Source organism: Eurytemora carolleeae, unplaced genomic scaffold, assembly GCF_000591075.1.
Source record: "Eurytemora carolleeae unplaced genomic scaffold, Eaff_2.0 scaffold1167, whole genome shotgun sequence".
NCBI classification, from domain to species: Eukaryota; Metazoa; Arthropoda; class Copepoda; order Calanoida; family Temoridae; genus Eurytemora; species Eurytemora carolleeae.
Window position 1 is genome coordinate 83372 of NW_019397104.1, and position 22086 is coordinate 105457.

Below are 22086 nucleotides of genomic sequence, written 5' to 3' on the forward strand. Positions count from 1 at the left end.
CGGACTAACCAAGAAGGAGTTCAGCCTTGGAGGCAGATAAACTCCTTTCCCTCTTCTCCTTCCCTCATAAACTCATTGACCCCTTCTCACCTATTTTTAAAAACCCCTTCTCCAATAGCTCTTTCGCTCCCTTTTAAACCCCTCTATGATGCAGAAAAATTTCCACAGTTTTGAGCAATATTGTAAAATATTGAAAAATAAAGATTTCTTTTCTGATTTCTTATTTCAATATATAAAAACTAAATGCTTTTAAGGCTTATTAAGGGTGTTATTGAATAATTCAATTTATTGTATCAGTGGTCTTGTTTAGGGTATCATTCATCTTGAATGCTTGATTCTGAGTTTTACAATACAAAAGTACGATAAACTTTTAGCAAATGCTGCTAATTGTTAGCTTCAATTGAACACGTAATATTTATGTAAAATTTAGGTGGACTACCCCACACCACCTACATTGTACAACATTTACTAATGATACAGTCTTGATTTTGAGACCTTTGATATCCCAAAATATGAATTCTGGTGGATCAAATAATCAAGTTTGAACTATAGGAATCAAGAGATATAGAGATTATAAATTAGAGTTTCCAAAAAAGTAGATATTGTGTTAAAAAAAAATTTAAATGGTATAAATATTAAATAACAACAAATACCTTCTTAATATCGACAACAAAGATCTTCGTAATGTAGTCAACAAATACCTTCTGGATGTAGACAACAAATATCTTCTTAATATAGACAACAATACCTTCTTGATATAGACAACAAATATCTTCTTAATGTAGACAACAAATGCAACTAGATGTAGACAACAAATACCTTCTTGTTGTACACAACAAATACCTTCTTGATATAGACAACACATATCTTCTTAATGTAGACAACAAATGCAACTAGATGTAGACAACAAATACCTTCTTGTTGTACACAACAAATACCTTCTTGATATAGACAACACATATCTTCTTAATGTAGACAACAAATGCAAATGGATGTAGACAACAAATACCTTCTTGATGTATACAACAATGTTGTCAATGTTGTCAGTTGTCCTAGAGCAGCCATATTTGAGTTTAGACAACAAATGCCTTCTTTACATAGACAACAAATACCTCCTTAATATCGACAACAAATACCTTCTTGATTTAGACAACAAATATCTTCTTGATGTAGACAACAAATACCTTCTTGATGTAGACAACAAATATCTTCTTGATGTAGACAACAAATACCTTCTTAATATCGGCAACAAATATCTTCGTAATGTAGTCAACAAATACCTTCTGGATGTAGACAACAAATATCTTCTTAATATAGACAACAATACCTTCTTGATATAGACAACAAATATCTTCTTAATGTAGACAACAAATGCAACTAGATGTAGACAACAAATACCTTCTTGTTGTAGACAACACATATCTTCTTAATGTAGACAACAAATGCAACTAGATGTAGACAACAAATACCTTCTTGTTGTACACAACAAATACCTTCTTGATATAGACAACACATATCTTCTTAATGTAGACAACAAATGCAAATGGATGTAGACAACAAATACCTTCTTGATGTATACAACAATGTTGTCAATGTTGTCAGTTGTCCTAGAGCAGCCATATTTGAGTTTAGATCTTGAGTTCTCACAATCCTGCTCCTCTCCGCTTGGATTGAACCTGATATTCAACAGGAGTTGAGTAATCTTAAAAGGACTGTAAGCGTAATTTCGAGTGACCTTCAATGCAATGATGACAATACCCGATTCACAACAATACCCTTGAACCCTAATCTGATCATTAATGTGGCAGAAAAATTCAGTTGTCTTACTCGAAAATCTTGTTTCGCAGAGTAACCGCAAAGGAAAATAAACGGTTAAAAGGAACTAAAACATTGATATCTAATTCATACTTGGTCAAACAAAGCTTTTGAGAGTACCGTTGTAAATCAGGCTTGGTCGTCTTTACATGGAGGCAAATAAACATCACGCTTAGAGTTCCTTTTCCTTTAAATATTTTAATCTTCATAGCTTTGCCACCGGATTGAAACCTTTGAAATTTTACTCTGTAAATTCTTAAAGATTTATAAATCAAAAGTTCACACCCATATCAGTTTGTTAACATGTATGGGTTAGAAAACTTAGGTTCTTTAATGAATTGAGAGGATAGTTAAACTAGATATGAATAGTTCAACTACTTCTATTTCATTTTCCATCCCAACTTGTAGCTGAACCAACAGTATCTTAGATAATCTCTTCATAAATTTCCGACTGATTATTTTTATAAAGCTTACTACAGCCAATGGCAGTGCAGTATACTGATCACGTGATTTTCGTCTGTATCACCTGACAATGATACTGCACTGCCATTGGCTGAAGTTCTGGTGACGTAATACGGACTATACAGACTATATGTAATTATATTATCAATTTTATCTATTAAAAATGCAAAGTAAAAATAAAAAATTATAATAGGAGCAAACCTGAGATTCTCAGGCTCCTATGGGATATCGTCATTTTCAGATTGGTTGCGTATTTGTTAAAAATGATCTGTTTAATACTATAAATTTGCCACAGTTTAATATCCATTTCTCGAGACAGGAACATCAGATAGATGTTTCATATGTATCATTTAGCGCATGAGATTCTCAGGTTTCATCCTATACCCCCTTTCATTTTTCCTTTACAGTTTACAGTCCCTTTGATCCTATACCCCATTTCATTTTTCCTTTACAGTCCCTTTAATCCTATACCCCCTTTCATTTTTCGTTTCAGTTTAAAGTCCCTTTAATCCTATAACCCCTTTCATTTTTCCTTTACAGTCCCTTTAATTCTATACCCCCTTTCATTTTTCATTTACAGTTTACAGTCCCTTTAATCCTATACCCCCTTTCATTTCTCCTTTACAATTCCTTTAATCCTATACCCCCTTTCATTTTTTTTTTTACAGTTTACAGTCCCTTTAATCCTATACCCCCTTTCATGTTTCCTTTACAGTTTACAATCCCTTTAATCCTTTACCCCCTTTCACTTTTCCTTTACAGTCCCTTTAATCCTATACCCCCTTTCATTTTTCCTTTACAGTCCCTTTAATTAATAACTTACCATTTTAACTGGTAGAACACTATAGCATATCAAAATAATGAGCAAAATCGCCAACAAGGGCCCAGGGTGGTAATTATTAACATTAACAGTGCAAGTGAAAAGTAGCCTAAGCTGAAAACTTTAGAATGGGATTAATCAATCTGGAGATTAATAACAAGAGAACAACCATTATGTAATCTCGAGATATAGAAAAAGAGTGGATAAAGCATTAATCCCAATATCCACGTACGCCATTCAAAAGTTTCCAGCTCAGGGAACATTTGATAAACGTTAAACTGATTAATTTGCATTTAAGATTGAAATCTAATATGTTTTCAATCATCTGTGCTCTCCTTGAAAAGCTTTTGAGAGAAACTACAAATTTTTAATCTCTCATATTTAACCGGATAATTTTTTTTCATTATTGTGGGTAGAATCAATTCTAGAGGAGTTATGAGGTCCCTTGCTTCATCCTGTAATTGTCTCATACTTATATCTTTGCAACCAGATGTCGAAGACCTTTAAATTAAAGCTAAATAGTTAGAAATATCAATGGTTTACACATTCAGATTGCAAAGATTTAGAAATTAGAAAATTTAGGCTAAAAGCAAGTGTTCATTTTGTATATACAATTATTTTCTCATATTTTGCTGTCCTGAAGATCTAGTTTGGATCATGCTTAGGTTGACCCTTTCTCCAACCTTGGCAGGTATACGGGCACAGTCATCAACACTAAACAATTCAGGTATTTTACAAATACGGGCACAGTCATCCGGACTAAAAAATTTTATGTGTTTTACAAAAACACGGGCACAGTCATCAACACTAAACAATTTTTTGTGTTTTACAAATACACGGGAACAGTCTTCCAGACTAAACAATTTTATGTGTTTTACAAATACGGGCACAGTCATTCGAACTATACATTGTCAGGTGTTATACAAATACGGACACACACATCCACACTTTAAAATTTCAAGTGTTTTACAAATTAAATTTCCACAATTGATATTAAACATAGAATGATTGAAAATGAAAATTTATAATATCCTAAGATTTAAAAAAAAAAATTAATTTTTCGCAAACAAATGGATATACATTGTTTCCCAAAAAATGTTCGTTTAGGTACTTTTCTGGAGGTAGTTTTTAATGATAAAAATAACATTTATATTTTTACAAATTTTTTATCTTTTTTAATATTTGTTATCGGCTCTTCAAATATTTCAAAACAAAGATGTTAATGCAAAAATAAGTTTGTTTTTTTTACTTTTGACAAACTTATCTCGATAAAAAATATTCAAACAAGTCAATATGGCCAAATTCCAACTGCCATAACTTCCCAAAATTTAGTGCTACAAACTTTCCTCTTGGGCTCCCTTCATAAGAATTTACGTAGATTTTGAAAAATTTAAAAATTGTTATGATCAAACTAACTATGATGAAAGCTTTCATACCTTAAAGGAGTGTTCGCGAAAAATGAAAGGGGGTATAGGCTTAATGCGATAAAAAAGCGCTTTTGATCGCTACTAATCTTACTTCTATCTGTTGTGTCTATATGGAGAAAATTGTTAAAAACGACTCACACCGAAGAACGTAGTGTTCATACAAATTCAGAAAGATGCAACATTCAACTCGGATCGTAAAGAAATCTATTTAATTCCCAACAAATTATCCAGATATTACAAACAATAGTCATCGATTATTTTTCGACGCATTCGTAAATAGTTGATATTTCATAATATTTTGTATTTTTCATGATTTGAGAGTTACATTTTTTCCTGTTTCGAGGATTTTTGATAATGAAGACGACATTTTCATATTTTCCAGGAATGTTCGAAAATCCAGCGCCAGCGAAAATTAATCTAAAAAAACAAAATCAAGAATATTATGAAATATTAACTATATATGAATGCGTCGAAAAATAACCGATTACTATTGTTTGTAATATCTGAATGATTTGTTTGGAATTAAATTGATTTGTTTACGATCCGAGTTGAATGTTGCATCTTTCCGAATTTGTATGGGCGCTGCCTTCTTCCGTGTGAGTCGTTTCTAACAATTTTCTCCTCATAGAAGCAACAGATAGAAGTAAGATTAGTAGCGATCAAAAGCGCTTTTTTATCGCATTAAGCCTATACCCCCTTTCATTTTTCGCGAACACTCCCTTTAAAGAGAGTTTTATAGGACACCCTGTTTTTATGTATGTATGTAAGTATGTTTTTATGTATGTATGTAAGTATTTTTTTATGTATATATGTATGTAAGTATGTTTTTATGTATGTACTAGTACTACTACTACTTCTAGTACTACTACTATATATAAGGGTGTTTGTATGTATGTGAATATTGATGCGCAATTAATCGTAAAGGTGATTTGTTTTTGCCACAAACTCAAATTTTCTCATTCCTATATCTTTGCAACCTAATGGTGTAAATCATTAATTTTCAAACTGAAACTTATTGATCTAAATGAATTTATACTTTGAAATCTCAAAGGTATCGCCACCTGGTTGCAAAGATTAGACAATCAGAGTTTGTGTAAAAAAAATAAAAAATATTTCGAATTAAAATAAACCTTGGATTTTGTTGATTATATTCTTTGTAATTTAGAGAAGGTTTAATTCCTCCTAAATAGTTCATTTTTTGAAATTTTCCTTTTAATAATTGCATTAATATGACTCAAATATAAATACTACCATATATGGTTATACAAAGGTACTGCAGTTCCTCAAGCACAACATCTTTTAGCTTTAGCTTGGAAAATTTTTTAGCAAAGGGCTTTGAAACATTTCAGGAAAAAAATATTTTCCAGATTTTGAAATTGAAAACTATTTTCCTGTTAGACTTTTTTCATCAGAATATCCATTCAGAGTTTCTTCCTGAACCTAATATATATAATTCGTATATATATATATATGTTGCGTATAGCCGGCAACACGGCTGGACCGATTGGGCTAAAATTTTGTGTGGGCACTCATGGGCTGGGGGTGTTAAAGGTTAAAAAAAAATTTGGAAAAAAAAATTCTGCCCAATCGGTCCAGCTGTTTTTTGGGCAGCTATAGGCAACATATATATATATGCGAATGTCTTTTTTTATTATATAGATATGGGTTACAAAAACTAACATTAAGAAGCAACTCGAAATTACAAACATTATGTTTAAAATTCTGAACGGACTGAATTAGGGATATCTCACAACTTTTGGGTTCCATACACTCAGTTCGTTATTTCTAACAATATATTCATTATCTCGGACCAAATTTAATGAATACGAGAAGTCGCTGAAAACCCATTAAAATCTTGAATCACCGATTCAAATCCTCATGACATGAGGATATTTTTGAACCAGCGGCAAGTAGTTCAGTGAACTCTCTCAAAATTATTTAATTTCGGTCACTGATCACCATTAGAAATGCATATGATCTTTGATTTACGTTGTATAGATTAGAATCAATATTTTTACAATTACAGAATCCCTTCCGAAATAACTTAATAGTTACTGTTTTAGGTTATCAAGGTACTTTATTTGATAAATTGACATGAATTCACCATGTTATATTATTAGTTTCATTCGAGTTTGAGGCGGTAAAATTAATGTTTAACTTGTAGCAAAGACGGAAAAACAAAAATTTCGGAGAAAAAACTTAAATAAAAACTTACATTTTTCTCCGAGGTTGCAACATGTCTTAGTAAACAGTACTCCGGCTTCTCAGCTAAAAAAACATCATTTAATTTTTTAATATTTGAGAATACATAAGTCACAGCTAATCTTACAAACAATCGTTGAACCATTCTTATCATGAGCATTTAGTTCTAATATTTTCAATCTGATGGTGTAAACCTTTGATATTTCAATCTGATGGTGTAAACCTTTGATATTTCAATCTGATGGTGTAAACCTTTGATATTTCAATCTGATGGTGTAAACCTTTGATATTTCAATCTGATGGTGTAGACCTTTGATATTTCAAGCTTATTTGATTCTTAAAGAAATCATAGTTTGAAATATCAAAGTTCTACAACGTTTAGAGTTGCATAGGTATAGGGATTAGTAATAGTACAACAGAGTGTGTTGCAAAGGTATAGGGATTAGTAATAGTACAACAGAGTGTGTTGCAAAGGTATAGTACAACAGAGTTTGTTGCAAAGGTATAGGGATTAGAAATAGTACAACAGAGTTTGTGCAAAGGTATAAGGATTAGAAATAGTACAACAGAGTTTGTTGCAAAGATACAATTTCTTTCCATCTTTAGTACATTAAAAGTAAGCTCATAAATTGACTAAAGATGTAATATTATAATTCACAACGGTACCCTTACAAACTGTGTCTGCTCAAGAATGAAATGTACAATTTTCTTTTTGAAAACAGATAATTTTTAAACGTGATTCCTTTTCATAAAAAATTGCCCATTTCATTTTCAGAATCGTTCACTTTTCAAGTTAAAATCAAATAAGATAAAATGTTCAAATAAGATAAAATGTTCAAATAAGATAAAATGTTCAAATAAGATAAAATGTTCAAATAAGATAAGATGTTCAAATAAGATAAAATGTTCAAGGGAACCAATGTGAATCCCATTTAACCAAAAAACCAAGAGCTCTTAAAGGAATTGAGTTTTTGCTATAAACTTAAATTTTCTAATCCCTAAATCTTCGCAACAAGATAGTGCTTAGATATTTCAAACTTAAATTATTTGATCTAAAAGAAATCACAGTTTGAAATATCTAAGCTGTACGTCATTGGGTTACCAAGATATAGGAATTAGATAAACAGAGTTTGTGGCAAAGACTCAATTTCTTTAAACATAATTTGTAATAAAAATATAATTGTACAGACATTTTTATTTTGTGTATATGTATACTGCTTACTTTTCTTATTTATTATAGTTATTTATCATACTTTCAACGACAACCTAACCAATTTGTCTATTAAAGGATATTTCTTTATTTACATTCAATACTTTTGGTGAGATCATTTTTCCCGGAGCTGTCTTTGAAACTATTTTCATATTATTTCTCAGATTAGTTTGGTTTCAGATTAGTTTGGTTTTAGATTAGTTTGGTTCTAGATTAGTTTAGTTTTAGATTAGTTTGGTTTTAAATTAGTTTGGTTTTATATTAGTTTGGTTTCAGATTAAACTGGTTTCGGATTAGTTTGGTTTAAGATTAAACTGGTTTTATATTAGTTTGTTTTCAAATTAGTTTGTTTCTAAATATGTTTGGTTAAACACATAAAGGGACTCATGCAGGGCTAAAGGAATTGAGTCTTAGCCGCAAACTCAAATTTTCTATCCCCTATATGTTTGCAACCTGAAGGTGTAAACCTTATATTATTTGATCTAAGAGAATTCATAGTTTGAGACAACAAAGATATAGGAATTAGAAAATTAGAGTTTATAAATACAGAAATAATAATTGAAACCTCAAAGATCAAATGATCAATGATGATAGTTTCAAGTTGAAAAAGTTAAACTACAGCTTAAGTTTCCACAAAAATGTTGACTATAACAAGAAAAGTTGTAAAAGTGAAAAAGTTAAACTACAGCTTAAGTTTCCACTCCAAAGTCAAAAAAGAACACAAAAATGTTGACTATAACAAGAAAAGTTGTAAAAGTGAAAAAGTTAAACTACAGCTTAAGTTTCCACGCCAAAGTCAAAAAAGAACACAAAAATGCTGACTATAACAAGAAAAGTTGTAAAAGTGAAAAAGTTGAATAGTTTTGTTAGCATTCAAATAATTATGTACAATTTCATATTAATCATTTATGAAAGAACATCTTTTTAAAAATAAAGTGTTAAAAAAGTAGTTTTAAAAAAAAGGAATGTTTGTGATTTTCTGCTAACCTTTAACTTCTATATTAATAGTATAAGAATTGTTTTCTCCCACAGGGTTCAGAACGAAACAGCTGAAATCAAATAATTTGAAAAATTTGATTTGTAAAATAATTAAAAGTTAAATCAAGTTTTCAAGGTTTAAAGAGAAACTGAGTAGTTTGATAATATCTAAATAACAAAATCATTTTTTAAATTAAAATTATATAAATATGGTGTCAAAAGAAATAAAGGTTTTGAAGCCTTATTTCTGAAAAAACGAAACATTCGAATTTTGGTTGTTCTCAAGTTTGTGACGATGTATGCCTAATAAAAAATTTGGTTTCATTATAAAATATTATTGAAACGCAGAAAAAAAATCGCCAATTTCATTTGTTAATCAGGTGGCTCTTCAAAGTCATTTTGGTTCCTCTATAATATGCATATACAGTAGAATTAAAGTTACAAACCGAAATGGATGTTTTATGCCCGACTAAGGTATAAAGGGTAAAAATGATATTACCAAATAAAAATGCCGAATTTTTAATATTATCTTATCTAACCAATAGAATCTGAAAAATCTCCGTTTTTTTGTTGTTAAACAACGCAAGGAGAAAAAATGCCGCAGAAAAGAGAAATATCGTAAAAGACTAAAATTATTAGAAGAAAGAGTCCTGGAACCCTTGTTATATAAGAAAAGTAATACCTGTAGGTCGCGGAGTCGAATTCTGTAATATTCTCCAATACAAGGTCTCGTGTGACATAGTTACTATTGAAACCACACATTTATATATATATTGCATTTTTGCAATAAAAGAACTGAATACTTCTTTTTTATAATCCCTTTCCATTTTCAATATGGTGCAGTGGAGTAAACCTTTAATATTTCAAACTTTGACAATATGATCAATAGGTGATTTCATTGTTTGATATCTCTAAGTTCTACCACTACATAAAGTTGCCGAAAATATAAGAATAAATAAATAGATCTAATTTCTTGCTTCTTTCTCTACTTTTCTAAACCTTATATTTTGCAACAGTTGGTGTCGTTATAGACTTTAGTCATGCAAAACTATTCCTTTTACTATAATCAAGATACTCAAAATTTGAAATACCAGTTTGGAAAATTAGAATTTGAGGCAAGATATCAGTTCCTTTAAAATATTGTAGGTTCTATCTGATTAGCGCAACGATCAAAAACCAGTATCGATAGCAATCGATACAAACTGTATCCTTCAAATCATTTTCGCAACCATTTCATTCAAGAAAATGAAATCTTAAAAAAAGACGAAAGTATTTTAAAGAAAAGTCAAGGATCTTTTTAACAAAGGAATTGAGTTTTTGCCACAAACTCTGATTTTCTAATTTCAATATTGTTGCAACCCTTTACTATTTCAAACTATGAATGCTATTAGATCAAATAATGTAAGTTTGAAATATCAAAGGTTTACATCATAAGGTTGCAAAGATATAGGTTTTACAAAAACTGAATTTGTGGCAAAGACCCAATTCCTTAATCTGCTTTTTCTTTTATATTTTAATTGATCAAACATTGCTTGAACGTTATCAAATCTAATCGTTTTCTAAACATACATTTTCCAGATTGCTTCTGATTCTTTTTTATTTCTTTTATCTCCTATATCCTGTTATTTGTCAAAGTGACAGCTTTCTCTCACTTAATCTACCATCTCGGTGGAGAGAAAGTAGATATTTGTGTGTTCGCGTTATTTCAAGTAAATAAACATATATTTTTATTTTTTAATGATCTTTCATTTTAATCTTCTTCAGCAAAAAAAAAACAATGAAATAACTGCACTCTTTTCACTAGTAACCAGCAAACATTGGAATAACTGTACTCTTTTCAGCAGTAACCAACAAACTATGGAATAACTGTACTCTTTTCAGCAGTGACCAACAAACTATGAAATAATTGTACTCTTTTCAGTAGTAACCAAAAAACTATGGAATAACTGTACTCTTTTCAGTAGTGACCAACAAACTATGGAATAACTGTACTCTTTTCAGAAGTAACCAACAAACTATGGAATAACTGTGCTCTTTTCAGTAGTAACCAACAAAACTCTTTTCAGCAGTAACCAACAAACTATGGAATAACTGTACTCTTTTTCTCTCTTAATAATGAAACACTAAATATATAACACTAAAGGATGTTATAATTTGTAAATAATATAATTTGTGCCTGGATTTATTGATTTCAAGCTGATCTTCTGCCACTTTTTTCTAAAATAAAAAAAAATGTATCAAGTAAATTCAGCCTAAAATCTGACCGTGTCAACCTTGTTGCACCGGCTAGTCCTATTGAGTGTCTGCTTTATTTACCCAATGTCCGGGCGATACAGTACAAACTGGGACCGGAAAGGTTGCCCCGGCTCGGATATTCAAATGTTCTACGGCTTCCCATGTCTTTAAGAATTTCAAATGCATGTTTATCAGTATTCTCTTTCATTCTCGAATTACATTCTCTAATTGGATAATGAGATAGATAGAAAAAAAGATGTTACCACCATAGATTTCTATTGGTCCAGAATAGACACCAAACACATGACTGAACCCTGATTGGATCAGGCGCTAATGGACTCGGCATACAGGAGTGAATGGGGAAACAAAAAGAGAAAAAAGACTTTCAGAGTCAGAAAAACGACCAGGAGGTTTAAAGGGTACCGTTGTTAATCGGATATTGTCATCTTTGCCTGGTGGTAACTTAAGCTAACAGAGCTGGAAATTTTGAATGGTGGATATCAGGATTAATGCTCTTTTTCTTAATCTCGAGATTAAATAATGTTTGTAATCCTCTTGTTATTAATCTCCAGATTAATTAACCGATCGGGATAAAGGATATCCCATTCTAAAGTTTTCAGCTCAGTCCCATAATTTCCACCTGTTTCTTCCAAATAAGCTTAAGGTCATTAGAAGATTCCAGAGTTGCGTTGCAGGATAGTCGTACATGGTTCCCTTCCTGTACATACACTCATTTAAATACATACATTGTACACTATACAACGTAAATGGTTCCCTTCCTGTAAATATACTCATTTAGATATATACACTGTACACTATACAACGTACATGGTTCCCTTCCTGTAAATACACTCATTTAGATATATACACTGTACTCTATACAACGTACATGGTTCCCTTCCTGTAAATAAACTCATTTAGATATATACACTGTACAATGTACATAAACTTACGTACATAAACCTGTTGAGGTGTACATGTTTAATTCCTTTTCTGTACATGGAGTAGAACACAATATAATTTGTAATTGCCTTTGTGTTTCTCATCAAATATTCACATATTCATAACTGTACATGTACAGAGTATATGTCGTCCTCCCATATTTATATATATATATTAATAATACGTACTGCTGTACCTGTACATGTAAAGTTTTGTTTAATAATTGTAGTTGGACTCCATCCGTTAAATTCCAGGCCGTCACAAGAGGAGCAGCTACACCCCTTCTATCTGCTATAATATTATTATTATTATTATAATATTATTAATATTATTATGAATATTATCATTATTATTATTATTATTATTATAATTATTATTATTATAATTATTATTATTATCATTATTATTATTATTATTATTATTATTATTATTATTATTATTATTATTATTATTATTATTATTATTATTATTATTATTATTATTATTATTATTATTATAAAAAATATTATTACTATTAACATTATTATCATTATCATTTTTATTATTATTATTGTATTATAATATATAGACATAGACAGAACACCCCTTAAAGGGAACGTTCATTTATTCGGGTAATTTCAGGGTAAACTATTAGCTATTCAATGGTATTAGTCTTACTTTTCAAGGACAATAGTAGTATTTAATAATTAATTGTAGATATCTATTTTTTTTAAATAATTTTAAATTGTCTATTTTCAAAATATAACTCATTTTAAACATTTGACAGTTAAAATACGTTTTCCTTGCTTCTTTAGAAATCCCCGTGATTTATTGAAGAGTTAGAATAAAGTCGTCTTTGTACAAACGTGTTAATCTTTTAAATCATCGTTAATTTCTTGCTAATTCTAAAATCAAAAGTTTTATATTTTATTATATCATAGCTGAAAAATGATGTCATTGGAATATGATAATTTTAGATTTTATTGGGCTGTTGTTAATGAAAAAAAAACGTTTAAATAGTGTCTTTGGTATAATAGCTTTTCACTGGAATTCTAAGCGTTAAATCGTCTTGTTCTCCGGTCATAGATATCTTTAAAAAGTAAGAATAATACCAATGAATAGCTAATATGCTAATTAGTTTACCATAAAATTACCCAAATAACTGAACTGTCCCTTTAAGCATGTTAAAGAGAAAAGCGCCGACAAAGACAAGAATATTTTTTAATTCCCAAATATAAATTTTACCTCAAATATATTTGTGACGTCACAGGGTATGCGTAAAGAATAAATAATAAGCATGGAAACGACTTTTCATAAATTAAAAATATGAAACAATCTTAATTTTTTTTATTTTTCATATCTTTTTTTAAATGCGCAAAGAAAGAAATCATTTGATGAATGGATATATTTACATTTTTTTTATTTACAATAATGTCAAGCTCTTTTTGCAAACTTTCTGTTGTTTCTTTCTTTGCTACGAGACTATTGCTACCATATTTACCGAATAACTGAATGACATTTTTTTTAAAGTTTTAGAAATGGCACATTAAAATACCGTTTCAAAATTTTTTCAGATAAAATATGAAATTCCATCTAAAGAAACTGAGTCTTTGCCACACACTCAGATTTTCTCATTTCTATATCTCTGCAACCTGATGGTAAAAACCTCTATTCATGGAGAATTCATAGTTTGAAATATCCAAAGTCTACGACATTAGGTTACAAAGATATAAGAATCATAAAATCAGATTTTGTGGCAAAATTTTCTATAGTGCAAGTATGGTGCATGAATTGTGAACAAAGTGCTAAAAGTGCTAATTACCACAACTGTACATTCCAGAATAATCTATTAGAATTCAAATCAGCAAATCTTGAGTCTGTTTGGGATTATTCAGTTTCTTTGGGATTCTTTAAAGGTAGTTTTGGGATTATGGTTTAAACAATTTCAAGTGATCCTCCAAGGTACTAATGCAAGGAAAGTTAATTGCGGTCACGTACATATTGAAACCAGTTCTCTCTCGGCGTAATTTTTAAACAAGAAAAGATGTATCAGTGTTCGTTTAGTTTCCGAGAAGGTTAAAAGCATTGAATTTTGATAATTTTGATAATTCACATAAAATTTTCCTATGAACAGAATATTTCATAGATTATTTTTGTGAAAATCGATTCCATGTCAAGCTGTAACATCCGTCTTGTGTTTACTTTTCCGCACAAAGACAGTACTCTGCAGTACAAAAAATGTGTACACCTCTGAAATATCTTTCCTTGCATTAGTACCTTGGCTTTTGCCATCTTTTTCTGATGAATAAGGTCAAAGATATTGTCGTTTTACTGGCTTGAAAAGTGTTCAATCTGATGATTTACTTCACTGCTTCTTCAGCAGAAATGCGCAAGTCACCATTAAACATAATTGATTTTTTAAAACGAATTCCATCAATAAACATACAAACATTCTTGGTCAGAAAAATATTTCAAGGGTTCCTTTGTGAATCGGATAAGACACGATCAGAGTCCAACATTAATGAATTAGAGCCGCGTCTCAAATTCCCCAAATCTCAAATCAATTGAGCGCCGGCTTAAATTTAACACGCGGCTCAAATATGGTTGGTTCCACTTAAAATTGTATTCAATTTCAAGATTTAAGCCGGGGCTCAATTGAGTCCGGTTTATGGCGGATTTAAGACCTGGCTCAAATTCATTAAATTCGGACTCAGGGTATTTTAAATTACGACTACAAATCCTTTAAGATCTACTGGATGAAACTATTCTGTCCAAAATAATAATTATTTGCTAGATTTTGATGCGTGAACTTAATCTGAAACATTAAAAAACATGCATAGAAACCCCTAATAGATGTTAGAAGAATAAATATACTAATAAAATAAACTGAAATAGTGCAACTAATGGGAATTTTTAAATAGTTTCCGAGTTAAACTTTGTGATTTAACTAGCTCTATGGTGGGGAACTAAACCCCTTAAATTTAGGAGATTATTTTGTAATCGGATTAACTGATCTCTCAATGGTTAGAGGTCAAAACTGGTGTTTACTGTAGAACTTTGTTTACTATTTTTTTCATCGTTATTTAATAATTTTAAAAAACAATTCTGAAAACGTATCCACCCAAAAGTACGATTTGAACGTCGACTTTGCGCTCAAACTTAGAATTTACAGATCTTTAAAAAGTGTTGTATGTCTCAAATGAATCCTAAAGCATTTTTCCACAACACTGCATACTCATTTTAACTACTTTACATTAAACGTTTGCATGGTTGATATCTAGTTCAGTCTATGTAGCTTAGCGCCATTTAAGTCAAAAGTTTTAACCCCAGGACTTTTATCCTTCAACCAATGAGAGATTAATTAATCTCTCCGGATTAATTTAACTTTGATCCTTCAACCAATGAGAGATGAATTAATCTCTCCGGATTAATATAACTTTGATCCTTCAACCAATGAGAGATTAATTAATCTCTCCGGATTAATGTAACTTTGATCCGATTTAAAGGTATGGTTCTGTTCATTTAAAAATTCCCAGGTCAGAGTGATTTTACTTTTTTATTTAGAGTTGAAAACTTACGTGGTATGTCTGTAATAAAAGTTAAGATATTAATATAATTCTCTAATAGATTTTGTAGATGCATGTCAGGCCTCTTCTTAAGCCATACAAGCCCGTTATAAGGTTAGGTACACCCTTTCGTAATAACTAGAAAGCTACGGCATAATGGTCGTTTTTTAATTAAATTGAATTTAATAAGGAACATCGTTGATGATTTTGCAAATAACGGATATATTGCTCACACAGAAATATATCCGAAACAAATTATAAAAACCATATCGTACCGGGGAATTAAGATAAAAAAGAAGATGGCAATAATTTCAGTGTTTTTTTAGGTACTGCTCTGTCTGTGTATTTCTAGGTACTGCTCTGTCTTTGTATTTCTAGTTACTGCTCTGTCTGTGTATTTCTTGCTACTGCTCTGTCTGTGTATTTCTAGTTACTGCTCTGTCTTTGTATTTCTAGTTACTGCTCTGTCTGTGTATTTCTAGTTACTGCTCTGTCTGTGTATTTCTAGATACTACTCTGTCTGTGTATTTCAAGTTACTGCTCTGTCTGTGTATTTCTAGTTACTGCTCTGTCTGTGTATTTCTAGTTACTGCTCTGTCTGTGTATTTCTAGTTACTGCTCTGTCTGTGAATTTCTTTGTAACTCTGTGCACTGGAAGTATGTGTTAATAAAAATCTGAATTAAATTTGTTTTTTTTGATCAAAAGTGACAATAACATCAAATAAAAAACACTCCCAAGGCCAGAGGGTTCTTAGACATTTAAGTATTAATCCTTTTTTTAAAGTTGAAATTGGTAAAAATATACTTACGCAGAACTTGGATATTGACAAGCTGGCTTTGCTCTCTTAATCCCTTACTGAACCATACCAAATTGTATTAAAAAAACTAATTTTTTGAATTTCTTTTTTTTTCAAAGAGAAAAAGTTATTGTTTGTCTAGATCGTGTATCCTTAAAGGAATTGAGTCGGTTCCACTATTTTTATATTTTAAAATCCCGCACTATCCACTCTAAACCCCACAATTTTATCGGTCAGTTTATGGCCGATTACTGCAGTATCTACAATCAGCTTAGTTTAGAGTTCCCAGTATTTTTCCATCCTGATGGCGTAACCCTTTAATATTTCAAGCGAAAGACACAGGGATTCAAAAATCTGAGAGCTTAGTTTCTATAAAATTTATCAAAAAATTTAATTCAAAGAAAAAACTGTTTGTTAGTGAAACAAAGCAAGCAATTAATAAAAATGTTTTATTTTTAAAACTTTCTTATTTCAAAATTAAAAGTTACTTTCAGCTGTTATAACCAGCTTTCCATTTAGAAACAATCGTTTTGGGGGAACTAACTATTTACATAACATTATAATATTATATTTTCTATTTCAATATTTAATTAATTAATAAGTAAGTCTCTTTAACCCTAAAAAGTTTGATGGGACTAAATATTTACAAAGCATAATGATATTAATTTTTAAAGTTTTCTTTTCCAATTTTCAATATGGCGTCCCTGTTGTAAAAACATCTGTAAATATGATATCCAGCCGACACATTCTTCGATTTAAACCCAACTCTGGGGTCAAACTCAAGACCAGTTATTTTCTAAAAAGAAAAAATTATTTTTTTTAATGAAAATATGAATGTTTTTCAAAGATGATTTGTTTAAAATCAAATTTATATATTTATATATTCCGAAGTACCATACCAATTTTGCCTACAAAACATCCAGAGCGCATGGAAGGATGTTTTTAAGAGCCTTTCTCTATATCGTACATAAAAAATAAAAAAAACGGCGGATATTTGTGTTTTCTCTCAGTGGAAGTGGTAAAAATATAAATCCAACGTTTCCAAAAGCAAAACTTCTAAAGGTTGATTGGCCATAAGCTCGGGCCTGATCAGTTCAGCCTTTATACCTATATTCACGTAGATTTAACAGTTTGGTTCTTGTCTCAGCAAGCTATGACTTTCGATTACAATTTGACAAATTTAACACTTTTAGGGATCCAGCCTGTTTAGTCTAGAGGGTGTATTTTATACAAATAACCCAATAGACTTATATACTATACCAAGAAAAATGTATGAAATAAAGAAAAATCTATTATTATGTTGGGCCTGAAAGGATATAAAAGTGTAAAAAATAAACAATAACGATAATATAAATATATAAATATATATATTATTGACAGCAGAAAGGTTAAAAGCATATTGTTATTTGCTGACAGCAGAAAGGAAATATTATTTGTATATTTTCTTTATTTATAGACTGCAATACAAACTTTCATTCCCCCTTTGTAATCCAAATTGACTTTTTTCATCCTTATACATTATCATTTATCTTGTCTATTTGTTTGTATTAAAAATATCAATCGGGCCCTAATTTACCTAGCGATGGTGTATTGCAAGTCTCTATTAAAACTATTAAATCCGTGACCAAAATATATTTTTAGAAAAAAGCACGGAAGCGCTCTTTAAGCCTGTGTTATTAAGTTAACGTTCCTGTTTTATAGGACGCTAGATTGGTGTAAAAACGGTTCAACCGATTGGGCACACATTTTGTGTGGGAGCTCGCATGACCCCAGGGACGATTTTTGGATGATCTGAAATTCTAAAATTTGCCTCAGAAAAAATGGTTTTCAAGAAAAAATTAAAATTTTCGAAAAAAATATTTTAAAATCCGCAAACTTTTTTGTTTATTGTTTTACGATGTTTACAAAGAGAAAATGTTCACAGATAGATCAAAAACATGAAGTTGAAGTAAAAGATGGGCGCAAAGCACCAGGAAAGTCTAATATTATATAAAGGTGGGCGCAAAGCACCAGGTAAGTCTAGTATTATATAAAGATGGGCGCAAAGCACCAGGTAAGTCCAGTATTATATAAAGATGGGCGCAAAGCACCAGGTAAGTCTAGTATTATATAAAGGTGGAAAGAATATACTTGAGATGTGAGAGTATGAATATTATATAAAAACCCAAATCTCTTGTCAACATTTTGCTGATCCGTGGGATCTATCCTGGTCACCGTTATTGCTTCATTCAGCTTTCTTCTATCTTATAAATAATCCTTTCTCTAGGGTTGAGTTTTATCATTTATTAGTTTTTAATTTAGGTTTTTTTCTAAATAAGGGACCTTTCACCTTTCACTTTCAAGCAAGCTTTATTTTTACAAAAAAAACCTGAAACCTGCGACCATAGGTTTTCTAGTAACTATTATAATTTGAATTAAAGAAATCCTTGATAAAATAAAAATTAAAAAAATGAACTATATCAATTAATTCAACATTAAAAATTTAAAATTATGAATTATGACATGATAGTATATGCAAATGATAAAAAGTAATTATAAAAAATTTATATCTAGATATTTTTTTCAATTATTGAATTTACCTCATGAGGGGAAGAGAACAGAGTAAGGGAAACTTCAATTGTCGGAGATGTTGGCCTAAACAATATTCTAAATACCTTAAAAATCAAGTATGCCAAGCAAAGATTGAAATCTTTTATAAAAGAGCAATTAAAAAAAAGTTTTTAAATTTCCAAACAAAGGAATTGAGTCTTTGCCACAAACTCTGATTTTCTTATCATTATATCTTTGGAACCAAATGTTGCATACCTTAGATATTTCAAACTATGAATTCTGTTAGATCAAGTAATCTGAGTTTGAAATATCAAAGGTTTACAACATCGAGGTTTAAAGATATTGTGGTTTAAATATTTGATTTTTTTCCCAAAGACTCAATTCCTTTGCCTTTTTTATACTAGAGGAGCTACAAGGGCACTGGACGCGCTGGACAGCTTTCCCAGTTAAAGGCGCTAAGCCTCGATTTAAAAGTTTATGCCGTGGATATCTAGAAGCTAAGCGCTATCCAAATCAAAAGTTTTGCCCTTATTTTTCTGAAAACATTTTTGGCTGAAGGCAATAAATCAAATTTAGATTCATTGGGCCAAAATGTTTGAAAGATGAATACAGCTCACGTGAAATCTGGAATCTGTTCAAATTTACACAATTTATCAATTTCTAGTGTTTGTTTTGATTAGGCTGCAATTTCACGGGGATTCTTCGAATGACAAGGGTGACTTAAAAAACAAAAATGAAAACAAAATTTTTGATAAAAAGTTTTATAGATTAGAATTTTATAAACATGGTCATTTAAAATATATAATATAAAAAAATATGTATTGTATACTTCTTATTTGTAATATCTTAAAATAATAAAAATATATATTAATCAATTTTATTTGAATATGTAAGACGCAAATTTTCGGATGAAACTTTTACGTTCTGGTAGGTTCGACATGGGGTAAATGAGAAAATTTAAAACTTTCCCCTCGTATAAAGTGTTTTTAAATGTATAAACAAACTGAGAATGAGCATAATTGGCCATAGCTGCAGAAAAAATGTGAAATTAGATTGTTAAATCTGAAGTTTAGGTGAATTGTATACTGCAACAGAATTGAATGTACATAAATTCAAAGATCGTTTTAATAGTAGAAGATATCGCAAATTAGGAATTAATTTACCAAAATAATAAAGTTATGCATTTCATAATGGCAAATTACGTAAAAAACGTTTTTGGTGAAAGATATGCTATAAAAGTCCTAAAATCTTTTCAAATTATAGAAAAGACGACATTCAGTGGCTTCTTAAATAAACCAATTGAGGCGTCAGGTTTTGCGTATAAATCCCAATACCTACTGTTTATACTAAGAAGATCTTTGCATAAATTGAGTTTCTAAAGTGTACAGTAAGGGTGCTAAATATTGTACTTGAGCCAGCAGCCAACCGTCCATGCGGTTGCAAGTAGACGATTTGATATTGGGGAAGGCCCCCCAAAAAAAGTATTTTAAAAATTGTCATGTTTTTCGGAAATTTAATTCTGAATTTAAATCTGAAAAGTGTTTTAAAAAAATTAAAATTAAATGAGTTATTGCTAGAAAACTCATCAAAAACATCAAAAAGTTAATAATCGGATTTTTGGACCATTATTTTTCTTATAACTTTTTAAATTTTTAATATAATTAAAAATAGTTTTCGAATCTGAATTCAGAATAAAATATCTAAGAAATTAAAATATATTTTTTGAGGGGCCATACAGAGATTCAGAAGGATTAAATAAGATAAATTTTGATTGAAATACTTTTTTAATGATAAAATGCACCGTCTCCAGTAGGCGGTTAGCTGATTTCTAAGAAAAAGTCACAAATCAATCACCTTAGTGCACTGGTTGTATTACCTGCAAGGGATGTTCAAATCAGTTCTCTCCAAATATTTAAAGAATCTGATGTACTCGTCTTGTACTACCATCTTTGTACTCCCTATAACAGTGTATCGTTGAGTACAAATACACGGCCCATCTTCTCCCATTTTAAGGTTAACAATCACGTTATTTTGACGTACAAATATTCCATATACCACTTTTAATCACGTAATGATTTGGCTATTTGTTGTACCTTTGGTAAAGTTACAAAAGTACATAATAATGTACTTCTCAATTGTACCACTATATTTGTACCGTTTTTATACTTCTTAAAATAAGATGCTAGCAAAAAACTTCCATATAATTTTCTAACTTACCATTAACAAAAACATACTGACTGGTTGTTTGTGTTTCTTCTCCCTGCAATTGTTTTAGTCATGTACTGCATGTACATTCTTATTGTTCCAGTCATTTACTGCATGTACATTCTTTCTTTCTGGTCAAAAAAGTCTTATTGTTTCTTTTTTGATAATTCAACTATTTCTAAATTCATTAAAAATGTTTTTAAAAATTGGACAGTTGAAAAACTTTGTAATATAATTAACATACAAAAAAAACTTTTGGGACTTTTCTGTTTATTTCTTGGCTGTACTGTACTGTACTGTACTGTCCTGAGTAGTGAAGTTGCAGAAGTAGTTTCCAACGTGTTGATCCGTTATGTTGTACATATGTACAATCAGCCTGTTTTCCTTAATAAATGTGAAGTCAAATTAATTTCGGACAAAAAAATACTTGATAAGATCTTATACCACAGCTATTTTATTCATTTCTTTTTCTATAATTCAACATTTATTGTATAAAGGTTGGTTGAGTGTTCTGTGTGGGATCATTTAATGATTGTTTTACTCAATAAATAAACTGTATTTACTTTCATCAGTTTGGTTCAATAGCATGAATGCTTTCTCACTCATTTGCTTCGAAAAACGTAAGTATTCTTATTTGGTCAATGGGCAACCTTGGTTTTCAATTTTAACAAAAATCAATAATATTTTAAGCTCATTCAAGTTTTCTCCAAGATTTCTTATTGGAAATATGCTTCTAATTCAATAGTTATCATAAATTTTTCATAATATATTAAAAACTAGATGAATTTTATGTTTTTGTCTTTTTCTTGTCCAAGGAGTCAATATCAAAGATTTTGTTTACTTTCATTACCTCAATATATTCCTCAAACTCGGGATCCTAAAATATAAACATTGGATA

At 30.2% G+C, this 22086-nt stretch overlaps 1 protein-coding gene across 1 annotated transcript in view; it reads right to left on the bottom strand.

Annotated features, from left to right (window-relative positions):
* Nucleotides 1-22086, bottom strand: part of LOC111711886 (uncharacterized) — a gene marked incomplete at its 5' end in the record, with an annotated part of 32535 nt that overhangs the window by 10022 nt on the left and 427 nt on the right. Inside the window, 19 exons of the mRNA XM_023486344.1 lie at nucleotides 1010-1676; nucleotides 3101-3119; nucleotides 3735-3811; nucleotides 5655-5706; nucleotides 5916-5964; nucleotides 6740-6792; nucleotides 8924-8985; nucleotides 9597-9659; nucleotides 11091-11131; nucleotides 11790-11867; nucleotides 12288-12382; nucleotides 15649-15657; nucleotides 16446-16492; nucleotides 17138-17229; nucleotides 19013-19067; nucleotides 20860-20941; nucleotides 21201-21243; nucleotides 21495-21572; nucleotides 22039-22065. Coding sequence (XP_023342112.1) covers nucleotides 1427-1676; nucleotides 3101-3119; nucleotides 3735-3811; nucleotides 5655-5706; nucleotides 5916-5964; nucleotides 6740-6792; nucleotides 8924-8985; nucleotides 9597-9659; nucleotides 11091-11131; nucleotides 11790-11867; nucleotides 12288-12382; nucleotides 15649-15657; nucleotides 16446-16492; nucleotides 17138-17229; nucleotides 19013-19067; nucleotides 20860-20941; nucleotides 21201-21243; nucleotides 21495-21572; nucleotides 22039-22065 — 1272 coding nt within the window. The remainder of the gene's footprint in view (nucleotides 1-1009; nucleotides 1677-3100; nucleotides 3120-3734; nucleotides 3812-5654; nucleotides 5707-5915; nucleotides 5965-6739; nucleotides 6793-8923; nucleotides 8986-9596; nucleotides 9660-11090; nucleotides 11132-11789; nucleotides 11868-12287; nucleotides 12383-15648; nucleotides 15658-16445; nucleotides 16493-17137; nucleotides 17230-19012; nucleotides 19068-20859; nucleotides 20942-21200; nucleotides 21244-21494; nucleotides 21573-22038; nucleotides 22066-22086) is intronic.